Raw genomic sequence first — 14918 nt, 5'->3', positions numbered from 1 at the left:
TGTCATAGTGTTGTTAGGGCATTCCAGATTTTTGACCCACCAACAATGCAGGAACAATATATTTGTTCTAAATCAAGAAGTTGTGTGACTTGGAAGGAATTTGGTTATGGTGGTATTTCCATGTATCTGCTGCCCTCGTTTTCTTAGTCATAACTGTGCGATTGGAAGGTGCTGTTGATAGAGCCTTGAATTTCAGAAATGAATCTTTACAAATGGCATATACTACTGACCTATCACATAATGAATGGAGGTAACGACTTTGTGAGAAGGTGAACATAGTGCTAATCAAATGGGTTATTTTGTCCTGGATGTTGTCAAAGCTGCACGCGTCCAGGTAAGAGGAGAGTATTATATCACATTTCTGATATATTGCTTTGTCGATGGTGAACATGGTTTAGAGGGACAGGATATAAACAACTTTCCACTGAACTCACAAGCTCTGATCTGCTTCTGTAGCCATTTCAGCTTCTGATCAGTGTTAACAGCAAGGAAGTTAAGTGCTGGGGATTTATCAATGTCCATGCTGTTGAACATCAATGGGAGGTGTTTAGATTCTCTCTCGATGAACTTGTCATTATCTGACACTATGTGGCCTGATTATTACTTCCACTTATTACCTAAAATCTTTGAATGTTATCCAGGTCGTATTTCACACAGACACTAACTTGTTCAGCATCTAGAAATTGCAAATATGACTGAAGTTCTCATAAAATTTTCTCCAACCTTTCATTTTTTTTGGCTACTGTATGTTTTAGTTATTATTATTCCATCAGGTTTGGGCATGTCAAATGTTGGAGCTGCTAAAACCTATCAATTGCTTCTCATTTTACAGCTACCTATTCCAATTTTTGGAGTATCAATTAGTTGATCTGCACATTTAATACCATAAAATAGTTTTACATCAATATTGAAAAATGGCAACAGGTCATGCAACCCTCTGATTATGTATTTTTATTTATTATTCACATGAGCAACAGTTCGAATCCCATACAGCAACCATGTCTCTACGTTTTTGTATATTCCTCTCATACAACTTCTTATTTATTTATTCTTAATATTTCAGTTGATACCTGCTTAAATTACTTTATCTTGTGAATATTTTGGTATCAATCTTCTATGTTAAAATGTTTGTTACTCTCTGTCCTAGACCTCTTGGATTTAATTTCTTGTTCTGGACCCCTCAACCTTCTGAAAACTCTCAGTTTCTCTGCAGATATATTTGCTTTTACTCTTTCCAAGAGTGGTGGTGAACTATGAATGTTAGGTATTTATATGCTGCATGAATGATGTTTAATTATTAACATCTCAAATTTAAAGAAATGTTCAGGGTTTAATAAAAAATGTATTTTAGTTTTTTTTGTTTACTTTTGTGAATTGTCAGAATGTTCTATTCAATAACAAATTTTGTTTTTTTTATTGATATCTTTAATACTGTGAAATTTATGGTGTCATGGCAATGTCGCTGGGCTAGTAGTCCAAAACCACAGGTTAATGTTTTAGGGACAGATGATGAAATGTGAATTCAACAAAAATCTGGATTGTAAAAGTCAATCTCATCATTCAAGGAAGGAAATCTGTCATTCTTACCCAGTCAGGCTAATCACCCTCTAACCAATTAGGAATGTGCAATAAGTGTGGTCCAGCCAGTGACTTCACATCTCATGAATGATTAAAAGTAGGTATTCCAATGCACTTAAGAGAGGTAAATGAAAAGGAATATACAACATGCAATTATTTAATTGAGGATACATATAAGATAAGAATGAAGAGGCTGAGGATATATCTGTAGAATTCCAGAGGTAACTGTGCAGGGATAAGAAGAAACCCACTTCTGAAGATATGGTGGGAGAGATATGGTTGGAAATATGCAGCACTCTCATGCTTTCAAAGGACCTCCAAGTACTTTGCTGTCAACCTATTGGGTCGGATTTTCTGAAGAGTAGCAATCTCATGCAGATTACTGCTGCAGCCCTTCTTTCTTACAAAAGGAGAGAGCTCCACATATCTAACAGGAGATTCCACTCAGGGCTCCTTCAGAATAAGGGACCATACATCCATTCTGACGTTTTATTGTAATGCAGAACAGTCGGGGGGAGGCACATGATCTTTTTTCACAGTAATCAGCTGCCCTATTCTGACACTCAAACGTTCAGAAGCACAAATGGCCATTTTGGTAGCAGCTGTCAAACGTTAAATGCATAAGGTGATTGTGAGACCAGGAGGTAGGCTAACAATGTATAAGGGGGCTGATAATCAGGTACCAGCTAGCTAGGGGTAGCATGCTACAGAATGTATTGCCAAGTGAGTAAAAGGTGGGATAATTCAGGGGAGTGGGGTTGGATCTGGAGCAGGAGAAAGGGGTTGGCTGCTTAGGGATAAAAGTAACAGAAGTGTTGGGTCCACAACAGTAGAGAAGAAGGTGACTGGGTCCATACTAGGGAAAGTGGATTGTGTCAAGCGCCTGAGGAGACATTGGTACCATGAGGTGAAGGGAGTCAGCTTCAGAGTGAAGGAAAGGGTCTCAAGCTAGGAACAGGTGAATTGTGGTTAGTTCCCAGGGAGTGAAAGGGAGCGAGGTTGGTTCTGGAGCAGAAGGGCTGGATGGATGGTGAGGTCAGAAAAGGGGAAGGGAAGTTGGCTTGGAGTCGGAGGGGTGGGTAAAAGGGGTATTGAGACAGAACAAGGAAAGGGGATTGGCGTTGAGGGAGTGATAGAGAGTCAAGTCCAGAATAGGTGAGAAGGGTATAGTTGGGTCCAAAATGTATGATAAAAATGGTCGGGTCCACAGCAGGTAAATGTGAGGTTAGGTTCAATGGCAGAGGAAGAATGGGAGGAAAGGATGTTGTGTTCTGGGTCATGATCAAGGGGTTTAAATGATCTGCTGGAGATGTAGTTGGGTGGTGAGTGAGGTTAGTATGAAGGTCAGCCAGGAGTTCAACTGTGTACTTAATATTTTAACTTTCCCTGAGTAACTATTAATTTATCAGAATTCTCTGAATCACTGATTTAAATTGGAGGGTTCCAAGCATGGGGGAAATCACCCAGTTTCATCTTCAATTTCCTCAGTAATTCTTTCAGAGTATACTACGATGGGAATTCTACATGATTCCCACACACAACTCTCATCAGTGCTGAAATAGCGACTACCTGGCCATTGGAAAATCCAGACAATTGTTTCTAAAAAGTAATTTGTATTGATCTGCCAAGAGGCAAATAACTTTGAAAAATGTAAATTCAAACTTCTAGTTAATAGGTGAAAGCATTAACACAAGGTTTCACGTGTTTATAATTTAACTGTAACAAGCAAAAAGTAACTTTGACTAAACATTATTTCTTGGACAACTTGTACCTGAACTACGTTATGGAACTAAAGCTGGAGCTGATGAAGTTAGATCATTCGGGAGGTGGAGGGGGTTATTGAGAGGAGTTACAGGGAGGCAGTCACACCTCAGGTACAAGAAGAAGGTAGATGGGTTACCGTCGGAGATGGAAAGGGAACTGGCAGGCAGTGCAGGGATGCCCTGTGGCCGTTCCCCTCAACAAGTATACTGTTTTGGATACTGTTGGGGAGGAGGGGGGAACAACTTACCAGGAGTTGACAATGGGCAAATGGCTCTGGTACAGAGTCTGTCCCTGTTGCTCAGAAAGGAAGGGGGAAGAGAAGCAGAGCCTTAGTCATTCGGGATGCCATAGTTAGGGGACACAGGAGGTTCTGTGGGAACGAGAGAGACTCTTGGTTGGTATGTTGCCTCCTGGATGCCAAGGTTAATGATGTCTCTGATCATGTTTTTGCGATCCTTGAAGGGGTGGGGTAGCAGCCCCAAGTCATGGTCCACATAGGCACCAACGACATAGGTAGGAAAAGAGTTGGGGATTTAAGGCAGAAATTCAGGGAGCTAGGGTGGAAGCTTGGAGCTAGAACAAATAGAATTGTGATCTCTGGTTTGTTGCCTGTGCCACGTGCTAGTGGAGCGAGGAATAGGGAGAGAGAGGAGTTGAACACATGGCCGTAGGGATGGTGCAAGAAGGAGTGTTTTGGATACCTGGATAATTGCAGCTTTTGGATAGGTGGGAACTCTACAAACAGGATGGTCTTCATCTGAACCAGAGGGGAACCAGTATCCAAGGGGGGACATTTGCTAATGCTTTTTGGGGAGGTTTAAACAAATTCAGCAGGGGAATGGGAACTGAAATTGTAGTTCGAGTATAGAGGAGGTTGAGAGTAGTGAGGTCAGAAATAGGTTTTAAGGTTGCAAGAGGGCACCAGCAAGCAGGAAGTTGTTTTGAAGTGAATCTAATTCAACGCCAGGAGCATCCGGAAGAACTTGCAGCATGGGTTGGTACCTGGGATTGCGATGTTGTGGCCATTTCGGGGAGACAGAGAGCAGGGACAGGAATAGTTGTTGCAGGTTCTGAGATTTAGACGTTTCATTAAGAATAGAGAAGATGGTAAAAGGAGGGAGGGTGTGGCATTGTTAGTTAAGGACAGTATTACGCTGGCAGAAAGGACATTTGAGGACTCCTCCACTGAGGTAGTATGGGCTGAGGTTAGAAACAGAAAAGGAGAGGTCACCATGTTGGGACCTTTCTATAGGTCTCCAAATAGTTCCAGAGATGTAAAGAAAAATAAAGCAAAGGTGATTAGCGATAGGAGTGAGGGTGACAGAATAGTTGCTATGGGGTCTTTAACTTTTCCAAATATTGACTGGAAATGCCACAGTTTGAGTGCTTTAGATTAGATTAGACTTACAGTGTGGAAACAGGCCCTTCGGCCCAACAAGTCCACACCGACCCGCCGAAGCGCAACCCACCCATACCCCTACATTTACCCCTTACCTAACACTACGGGCAATTTAGCTTGGCCAATTCACCTGACCCGCACATCTTTGTGACTGTGGGAGGAAACCGGAGCACCCGGAGGAAACCCACGCAGACACGGGGAGAACGTGCAAACTCCACACAGTCAGTCGCCTGAGTCGGGAAATGAACCCGGATCTACAGGTGCTGTGAGGCAGCAGTGCTAACCACTGTGCCACCGTGCCGCCCACTAGATTGGTCAGTTTTTGTCCAATGTGTGCAGGAGGGTTTCCTGACAGGCCAACGAGGGGAGAGGCCATATTGGATTTGGTACTGGATAATGAACCTGGCCAGGTGTTACATTTGGAGGTATGTAAGCATTTTTGTGATAGGGACCACAATTTGGTTATGTTTACTTCAGCAATAGAAAGGGAGAGGTATATACTGCAGGGCAAGAGTTATAGCTGGAGGAAAAACAATTATGGTGCGATTAGGCAAGATTTAAAATACATAGGATGGGGAAGGAAACTGCAGGGGAGGGGCACAATTGAAATGTAGTGCTTATTCAAGGGACAGCTACTGCGTGTCTTTGATAAGTATGTACCTGTCAGGCTGGGAGGAAGTGGTTGAGCGAGGGAGCCGTGGTTTACTAAAATAAGTTGAAGCTCTTGTCAAAAGGAAGAAGAAGGCTTATGTTTGGATGAGACATGAAGGCTCAGTTAGGGCGTTTGAGAGTTGCAGGTTAGCTAGGAAAGACCTAAAGAGAGAACTGAGAAGTCATTGGCGGATAGGATCAAGGAAAACCCTTAGGCTTTCTCTTGGTCTATCAGGAATAAGAGAATGATGAGAGTAAGATTAGGGCCAATCAAGGATAGTCATGGGAAGTTGTGCATGGAGTCAGAGGAGATAGGGGAAGCACTAAATGAAAATTTTTCATCAGTATTCACACTGGAAAAAAACAATGCTATTGAGGGGATTAATGAGAAACAGGCTACTAGAGTAGATGGGACTGAGGTTCACAAGGAGGGAGGTGTTAGTAATTCTGTGAAAGTAGATAAGTCCCATGGGTCAGATGGGATTTATCCTGGGATTCTCTGGGAAGTCAGGGAGGAAATTGCAGCACCTTTGGCTTTGATATTAATGTCATCATTGCCTACAGGAGTAGTGCCAGAAGACTGGAGGATAGCAAATGTGTTCCCTTGTTCAAGAAGGGGAGTAGAGACAACCCTGGTAATTATAGATCAGTGAGCCTTACTTCGGTTGTGGGTAAACTGTTGGAAAAGGTTGTAAGAGAGAGGATTTATAACCATCAAGAAAGGAATAAGTTGATTCGGAATACTTAACATGATTTTGTGAAGGGCAGGTTATTGAGTTCTTTGAGAAGGTGACCAAACAGGTGGATGAGGGTAAAGCGGTTGATGTGGTGTATATGGATTTCAGTAAGACATTTGATAAGGTTCCCCACAGTAGGCTATTGCACAAAATACGGAAGCATGGGATTGAGGGTGATTTAGCAGTTTTGATCAGAAATTGGCTCGCTGAAAGAAGACACAGAGTGGTGGTTGATGGGAAATGTTCTTCCTGGAGTTCAGTTACTGATGGGGTACTGCAAGGATCTGTTTTGGATCCACTGCTGTTTGTCAGTTTTATAAGTGATCTGGATGATGGCATAGAAGGATGGATTAGTAAATTTGCAGATAACACTAAGGTCAGTAGAGTTGTTGATGGTGATGAAGATGTTGTAGGTTACAGAGGGACATAGATAAACTGCAGAGCTGGGCTGAGAAGTGGAAAATGGAGTTTAATGCAGAAAAGTGTGAGGTGATTCACTTTGGAAGGCGTAACAGGAATGCAGAGTACTGGAATAATGGTAAGATTCTTGGTAGTGTAGATGAACAGAGAAATCTTGGTGTCCATGTACATAGATCCCTGAAAGTTGCCATCCAGGTTGACAGGGCTGTTAAGAAGGCATATTGTGTGTTCGTTTTTATTACTAGAGGGATTGAGTTCTGGTGACACAAGCTGCAGCTGTACAAAACTCTGGTGCGGCTGCTGTTCTGGTCACCACATTATAAGGAGAATGTGGAAGCTATGGAAGGGATTCAGAGGAGTTTTACTAGGATGTTGCCTGGTATGGAGGAAAGGTCTTACGAGGAAAGACTGACAGACTTGAGGTTGTTTTCGTTAGAAGAAGTTTGAGAGGTGACATAATTGAGATATACAAGATAATCAGAGGGTTAGATAGAGTGGACAGTGAGAGTCTTTTTCCTCAGATGGTGATGGCTTACATGAGGGAACATAGCTTTAAATTGTGAGGTGATAGATATCGGACAGGTGTCAGAAGTAGTTTCTTTACTCAGAGAGTAGTATGGGCATGGAACGCTCTGCCTGCAACAGTAGTAGACTCGCCAACTTTAAGGGCACTTAAATTGTCATTGGATAGACTTATGGATGAAAATGGAATAGTATTGGTTAGATGGGCTTCAGATTGGCTTCACAGGTCGGCGCAACATCAAGGGCTGAAGGGCCTGTACTGCGCAGTTATGTTCTATGTTTATTTGGAAGCAGTAGCTTCGAAGCCCTGCTCCTTCATTAAGTGATTGTCAACCACCTCCAAAAGCTAGTGCTTCCAAAAAACCTGTTGGACTATACCTGGTGTTGTGTGATTTTTAACTTTGTAAAAGTTGGTCAGGGTCCTTATGGACATGCTGAATTTCCTAAGTTGCCTGAGGAACAAGAGGCTTTGTGCATTATTGCCTTATTGCCCTTCGTATCTCTGTGGGAAGTCCAGGACAAATTGTAGGTTATCGTCACTCTTAGAAACTTAATGCTCTCAACCCTCTCAACATCTGCTCGATTGATGTAGATGGGAGCATGTTTTCCGCCTTTCTATCCGAGGTCAATAATCAGTTCTTTAGTTTTGGTGATGTTGAGAGAGAGATTATTATCATTGCACCAAGGCACAAGCCCTCTATCTCCTTCTGTAGTCTGACTCGTCACTGTTTGATATCCATCCCAGCACAGTGATGTCACGAACAACTTGTGGATGGCATTCATTCAGAATTTTGCTACACAATCGTGAGTGTACAGGGAGTACAATAGGGGGCTGAGAACCCATCCTTTGGCGAGGGGGTGGGGGGGGGTGGGGTGCGGTCTCCAGTGTTGAGGTGGAGGATGTGCAGTTGTCTGTCTTCAATGATTGAAGTCTGTGGGTCAGGGAGCTTTGGGTCCAGTTGCAGGGGACAGAGCCGAGACTTTGGTTTCAGAGTTTTTCGATCAGTCTGGAGGGGATTATGTTGTGGAAGGTGGAGTTGTAGTCTATGAGTCTGACATAGGTATCCTCCTTCAGATGTTCCAGGGATGAGTGCAGGGCTAAGGAAATGTGTGCACTACTGACCTGTTATGTCAGCTGGCATTCTGTTCGAACCAAGCATAGAAAGCATTGAGTGCATCAGGGAAGGATGTGTTTTTATCCGCTATCTTGCTCTGCCTCATTTTGTATCCAGGGGAAAAAGTGAGAACTGCAGATGCTGGAGATCAGAGCTTAAAAATGTGTTGCTGGAAAAGCGCAGCAAGTCAGGCAGCATCAAAGGAGCAGGAGAATCGATGTTTCAGGCATGATCCCTTCTCCTGACTTGCTGCGCTTTTCCAGCAACACATTTTTAAGCTCATTTTGTATCCTGTTGTGTTGTTTAAGCCTTGCCACAGACAACGAGTGTCCATATAATTGATTTGGGCTTCTAACTAGGTCCGGTGTTGCCTCTTGGCATCTCTGATGGCTTTGCAGAGGCTGTATCTTGATTTTCTGGATACACCTGGGTCGTCTGACTTGAATGCTGCATACCTGGTCTTCGGTTTCCCTGGTAAAACCAATGACTGCAGATGCTGGAAACCAGATTCTGGATTAGTGGTGCTGGAAGAGCACAGTAGTTTAGGCAGCATCCAAAGTGCAGTGAAATAGACGTTTTGGGATGCTGCCTGAACTGCTGTGCTCTTCCAGCACCACTAATCCAGAAAGTAGATTTCTCTGTTAGGGGAAGATCCGGATTGACTTCTTCAGCACGCAGTCCTCCCTGCATTTGCCACTGAAGTCCGTGACAGTGATGCTATACCTGTCTAGGTTGTCCGCTGAGTACAATCCAGTCCACCATACTTGAATACAGTCCAGTCCACCGATTCTTCAGACTTTAAATTTAATAGTCGAATGATGGTAAGCACAGATGTTGCTCCCATTGTTTCCAAGTGTGAATATGTTGCATTTTCTTTGCAGCAAACAACCTGAGACTTCCTTTTATCTTTTAATCATCATATTTGTTGATAGACAGAAGTTAAAACAATTTACTTAAATCCCTTTATTTTATCCTGAATTAAAGACCAAGAAAACTCAAAATGTAATAATCACATCTTTTTATAAGCGATTATTGTATGCAGATATGGCAGCAAAATTATGCTCCTCCAAGTTTCATAAACTACAGTGAACTAACTGTGCTGTTTCTGTTGGTCTCGTTGAGGTTGAACTAAACTCTGAAATCTTGGTCTTTCTTAGTTGATCCTGACATCATCACTAAGGTCACCTACCTCTTTGAAAATTGGAATCTTTCTTTGCAAATCCTGTGGCCTCACCTGTTTCTTTCTGTAATCTCCTCCAGCCAATTGACCTTCTGAGATCTGAGACCTTCAATCCTCAGAGCATGCTAGTTTTAATCACTCTATCCTTGCCAGATGTTACTTCGATGCCTAAACCTTGCTTGCTTTTTCCTTAAAAGATGTTCCTTTAATCAAATTTCTATCTTAATTATCTCCTGTGAGCTATTTTATTGGGTAAGTAGCTCTAATGGACTTGGGATTGTTTTGCTATGTTAAAGGTGCTATACACGGTAATTGCTTGAGAGAAACTCATAGTCAGTGTGTAACATTTGTAGTCTACTCTAAAAATTGCTTGAGCAGGGTGATAGGAGATAAATTAGTCTCCTATCTGACAGTCTTGAATATTTATCTGGGTTTTGTGTTCAGCACTAAGGACAGAATAATGGAATAAGGTAATAGAGAAATGGCTATGAATACAGTCAGTTATGCTCTTACGTCGCATGCAGTTTGAGAAGATTAAGGAAGGATAACACAGCACAGTTATAATCATTTGGCCACAGTTATAATCATACAGGATGTCATTTGAATCAGGCCAGTCCCAAAACCATGAGCAAGGTAAAAGCACAAAACAGGGGAGATTTGTTACAAATGGATAGATGTCTACAGTAGGGCTCCATCACGTTCAAGGGCCAAAGAAAGTATAGCAGCAGCAAGACCTGGTGTGAATGAATGAGCCAAGAATAATCAACAAACATCAATATTACAGACATGTTTCTATTGGACTGGGGTCTGCCTTCTGAAATTTATTTCCATTGAACCAGGATGGAGGGATTATCATATGATGAAAAATTGGACCTGTCGGATTTCTTTACCTTGGAGTGTAAAAGAATGAGGAGTGATCTGAGGTTTTGATCCGGCCTGGCAGAGTGAATGCCAAAGGCATGTTTCTTCTTCTTACAGAGTCTGGAACAGCAGACACATTTTAAAAATAAGAGGTCCCCCAGTTAGACTAAAATGAAGAGAATTTTTTTCTGAGGGTGTTGTGAATCTTAGCCACTCTGTTTCCCCAGAGATTGCTGAAGGCAGAGGCAGATCGATTCTTAACTAAAAAGGGAGTTGGTGATGATCAGGGATAAGTGAGAATGTGGACCTGAGGTCACAATCAGATTTGCAGTGATCCTGTTGCATGGTCGAGCAGGCTGACTGGCTTACACCTAATTCTTATGTTTGTACATTCATAAGTAAATTTGTGACAGCAATAAAGAAATTACTGTAGTGAGAGATCTACAATAAATAAAGACCACAGTCATTATTAATATTTATCTGAAGTATGAACGGTGATGAGACATTTTATTTTATTTCAGGGATGGAGAAGAACTAGATAGTCAGGGAGATGCAAGCAGTCAACCAGATACAATCTCCATTGCATCACGGACATCACAAAACACTCTGGACAGTGACAAGGTAGGTGATACTTTATAGTTTCTAATCAACCAATACTAAGCATTGACCCTTAGATTTCATTGCAGTGGATTAGCTCCACAATTCATTGGAGAAATAGTACTCTCCACAATTAAAAATGCAGTTACTAACCAATAGGTCAATTTCTTAACCTTTCACACAGATAAACTTGTAACCAGAAACTGAAATGCTACGCTTACTTAATGTTTATTTTGCTACAAAGATGTCAGTACGAACCTTGAACAGTTAATGTGAATGTGCCACTGACATGCTGCAGAGGGGAAGGTTCCATGTAAAATACCAGCAAGTATTGCTTGCAGCAACATAAAAACTACTTAAAAATAGCAGTTTATGATTATTGTGTGGCTGTTGAAAATGTGTATGCAAAAAAGAAATGCTGATTGCACTGTATTACCTTCAGTTGCTCACAGAGAAAAATACTACTTGTAGGAAAGCAAAGTAGGTTGGGTATAGGTTAATATTCTTAGTCTGTAACAGGAAGTAAAGATGTTTAAATGGTTGAAAGCCTGACTTCCAATTTCAACATGGCATCTTATTTCCCTAAGCCCCTTGTGGATCTCAATTTCACGTTTCAGTTGAAAGTGACTGAAGCTTTAAAAGCATTAAAGTACTTCAAAAAAATGTCTGGAAGGTGGTTAACAAGAATGCTGTTGGATATGGTGTTGAGACAGATGAAAAGGGAAGTGCCAATTTTGCTCTTTATTTGAATTGAGTTAAGTTGGATGATGTTTGAAACGTCATAATTGGTTAAAGAAAATAGTAGCAAATTATGGTTCTGGCGACTGATCTATTTAAGTGAGTAGGAGAATCCGTATATCTGGACACTTGGTAAGAACAGAACACAGAGCCGGTGTAATTCTTCTAGAGTCAGAAAAGCTCCTCAGCATTTTGAAGTTGTTACTTAACATAGATGCAGTCATAACAAGCTCTTCAAAGCTAAACTTTGCATGAGCAATCTTCCAGAGAAGTAAATTTGCATGCAGTAAGCAGAAACACCAAAATCCTTTTCAAAACTGAATGACCTTAAGATGTCAGAGCAAAAGTAGGCCATTTAGCCCATCAGGTCTGTTCCCCATTTAGTGAAATCATAACTGACCTAGGTTAAAACTCACACAACACCAAGTTATAGTCCAACAGGTTTATTTGGAAGTACAAGCTTTCAGAGCGCTGTTGGACTATAACCTGGTGTTGTATGATTTTTAACTTTGTCCACCCTAGTCCAGCACTGGCACCTCCACATCATAACTGATCTGATAATGCTAGAGTCTATTTTTCTTCCTTTTTCTCAAGACATCTGACTGTCTTGCTGATTAAAAATATGTCTATCTCACTCTTTAATACATGTAACAACCCAGTACTACAGCTCTGTGGTAAAGAATTTCCCAGATTTATTACCCCCTTGAAAGAATAGATTCTTCCATGACCTTCCTTACTCTTCGGAAAACAGACCAGCCTGTTTAATCTATCCTGGTAACTGAAGTCTCTCATCCTGGAAACCATTGGTCATTTTTTTCTGCATCCTCTACAATCATTCCTGAAATGCGGCATCCAGAACTTGACAGTGTTCATGGGATAGCGTGGTCATTTGAGTGATTGTTTCTGCTCCTTTGCATGTTCTTCCAGTCCTGGAAAGTGGTCTTATGCTCAAGATTGTGAGCCACGTCCAACGGAACCATGGAATGTTCCCTGGGAAAAAGCAGAAATCCTAAAATCTCAGGTGGAATAAGGACTAGTGTTTAATTTAAGCACACACGTGGGGCATAATGAGAAATTACTCTTCTTTCTTGACATCCTGTTGTTCCATGAAATTGAAAATGGGGAAGCAGAAAATGCAAAACTGCAAGGCTTCGAGAAATGAGCAGCAGACCTGCCTTTAGGTAGATTACTACAACTCAATTTCATGCCGAAGCAGTGTCGGATAAAAGTTAACTACAACCCCTTGCTTTTATAATTTTTACATCAATTTAGAAAACTCAGAAACCCATATGCCTTACTAACCACTTTCTCAGCCTTCACAAGCACTTTCAACAATTCATGCACTTAGGTGCCCAGATCCCTCTGCTCCTGCAATCACTTGAAAATTCTTTATTTTAAATTACCTCTCCTCATCTTTCCACACAAATGCATCAGTTCATACTTCTCTGCATTAAATTTCATCTCCCTTGTGTCTGTCCATTCCACCAGTCTATTTGTACCTTCTTGAAGTCAATTTCTGTCTTCCTTAGAAAACACTGAATGCAGTGATACTAGTATTGATCCCTGGGGAACCTCACTATATACCTTCCTTTTCTGAGAAACAGCCCATTGACCCATTTGATCAACATCCCTGTGTAATCTCAGAAAACCCATCTTCACTGTTTACTATGCTGCCAATTTTGCTGTTGTCCACAAACTTACTAACCATGCCTTTTACATTCTCATCCAAATCATTTATATAAATGACAAACAAAAGAGGATCCAGAACCAATCCCTGTGGAATACTGCAGGTGACAGGCCTCCATGCCAGAAAGCAACCTTCCACCACCATTACTCTGTCTCCTGCTGGTGAGCCAATTACATATCCAATTGGCAAGATCACCCTGAATCCCATGTGACCTAACTTTACTGATTAGTCTGCCATGCAGCACCTTTTCGAAGGCCATATTAAAATCAAAGTAAACAATGTCTACTGCTCTGCCCTTATCAATCTGTTTGGTAACTTCCTCAAAGAACTCAATCAAGTTTGTGAGACACAATTTTCCTCTCTCAAAACCAAGCTGACTATACCTAATCAATTTTTACCTCTCTAAATGTCCATAAATCCTATCTTTTGTAGTCTCTTCCAACAATTTACCCACAACTGAAGTCAGACTCACAGGTCTATAGTTTCTTGATTTCTCCTCACAACCTTTCTTAAACAAAGGTACAATATTAGCTACCCTCCAGTCATCAGGCCCCTCCCCAGTAGTTATAGATGATGCGATTTCTGTAAAGGGTTTCGCAATTTCTGTAAAGGGTTTCGCAATTTCCTCCCTTACATCCCACAACATTCTGGGATACTTTAGATGATTCCAATTAAAAATCTTCCAACTGCATTGTCTTCACTGCTTCTTTTCCTCTATCCCTGCATCAAATGACTTCTCAGCCTTCATCTAATCTTATCAATTCTCTCTTCTTTGAGTTTATATTCATCCTGAATCTCTCTCAAATCCATATTAACTAGGCCCTACCACTAATTGTATAAGCCCTACCTTTGTTTGTTTCATGAAAATGCAATACTTTGCATTTATCCAGGTTGAACTCCATCTGCCATCTGTTACCTTGTCATTACACATTATTACTATTTCTGTTGCACCAGTCACAGGTCTCCTCTCCCTCTGCACCCACATATCCTTTCCAAGGCCTAATTTTCCTTCCATCCTTTAACCACCTCTCAAACAATGAACCAAATTCACTTATAACTGCACTTTCAAAATCAAACTATGTAATTTTATTTTATTCTACACAGCATTTCTGCAGTTACTGATTGGTACTACTGCACTCTGTCACTGATGCCACAGATCCACTGAAACCGTACTCTTTCTTACGCTGGCATCTTTCTAATATGACTGTCAACCCTGCTCCCTTAATTCCGCAGACTTAATGGAGTATAATATAGCCATCCACTGCCAAATTTTACTGGACTGTATAAAAGCCATCAGTCTATTATTGTGTTAATACCACCCAGTTGCCTTTTAAATATTGTTTTGTACCAGCTTCCATCACCACCGCTGGCAGCTCATTTAATACATACAGCATCCTCTGCATGAAAAACTTGCCCCTTAGGTCCCTTTTACATCTTTTCCCTCTCAACTTAAACCAATGCCATCCTATTCATGCCCTTCGTGATGATATAAACTTCTATATGAAGCCTCAGCGCTCCAGGGAAAATAGCCCCAGCCTATTCAGCCTCGCCGTATTGCTCAACCCTCCAACCCTGGCAACGTCTTTGGAACTCTTCTCTGAACCCTTTCAATTTTCACAACATCTTTTCTGCAGTAGGGAGACCCGAATTGCACGCAATATTCAAAAAG

At 41.4% G+C, this 14918-nt stretch overlaps 1 protein-coding gene across 5 annotated transcripts in view; it reads left to right on the top strand.

The window, feature by feature from the left end:
* LOC132815624 (triple functional domain protein) overlaps positions 1–14918 on the top strand; it is a 547994-nt gene that overhangs the window by 361785 nt on the left and 171291 nt on the right. For all 5 annotated transcript variants that reach the window (XM_060824568.1, XM_060824569.1, XM_060824567.1 and 2 more), the window contains one exon: positions 10749–10848. In XM_060824568.1, coding sequence (XP_060680551.1) covers positions 10749–10848 — 100 coding nt within the window. The remainder of the gene's footprint in view (positions 1–10748; positions 10849–14918) is intronic.

This window comes from Hemiscyllium ocellatum, chromosome 5 (genome assembly GCF_020745735.1).
Source record: "Hemiscyllium ocellatum isolate sHemOce1 chromosome 5, sHemOce1.pat.X.cur, whole genome shotgun sequence".
In the NCBI taxonomy this organism is placed as follows: domain Eukaryota; kingdom Metazoa; phylum Chordata; class Chondrichthyes; order Orectolobiformes; family Hemiscylliidae; genus Hemiscyllium; species Hemiscyllium ocellatum.
The sequence above is the reverse complement of the archived record's forward strand: the minus strand, read 5'-3'. Positions and strand labels throughout refer to the sequence as shown.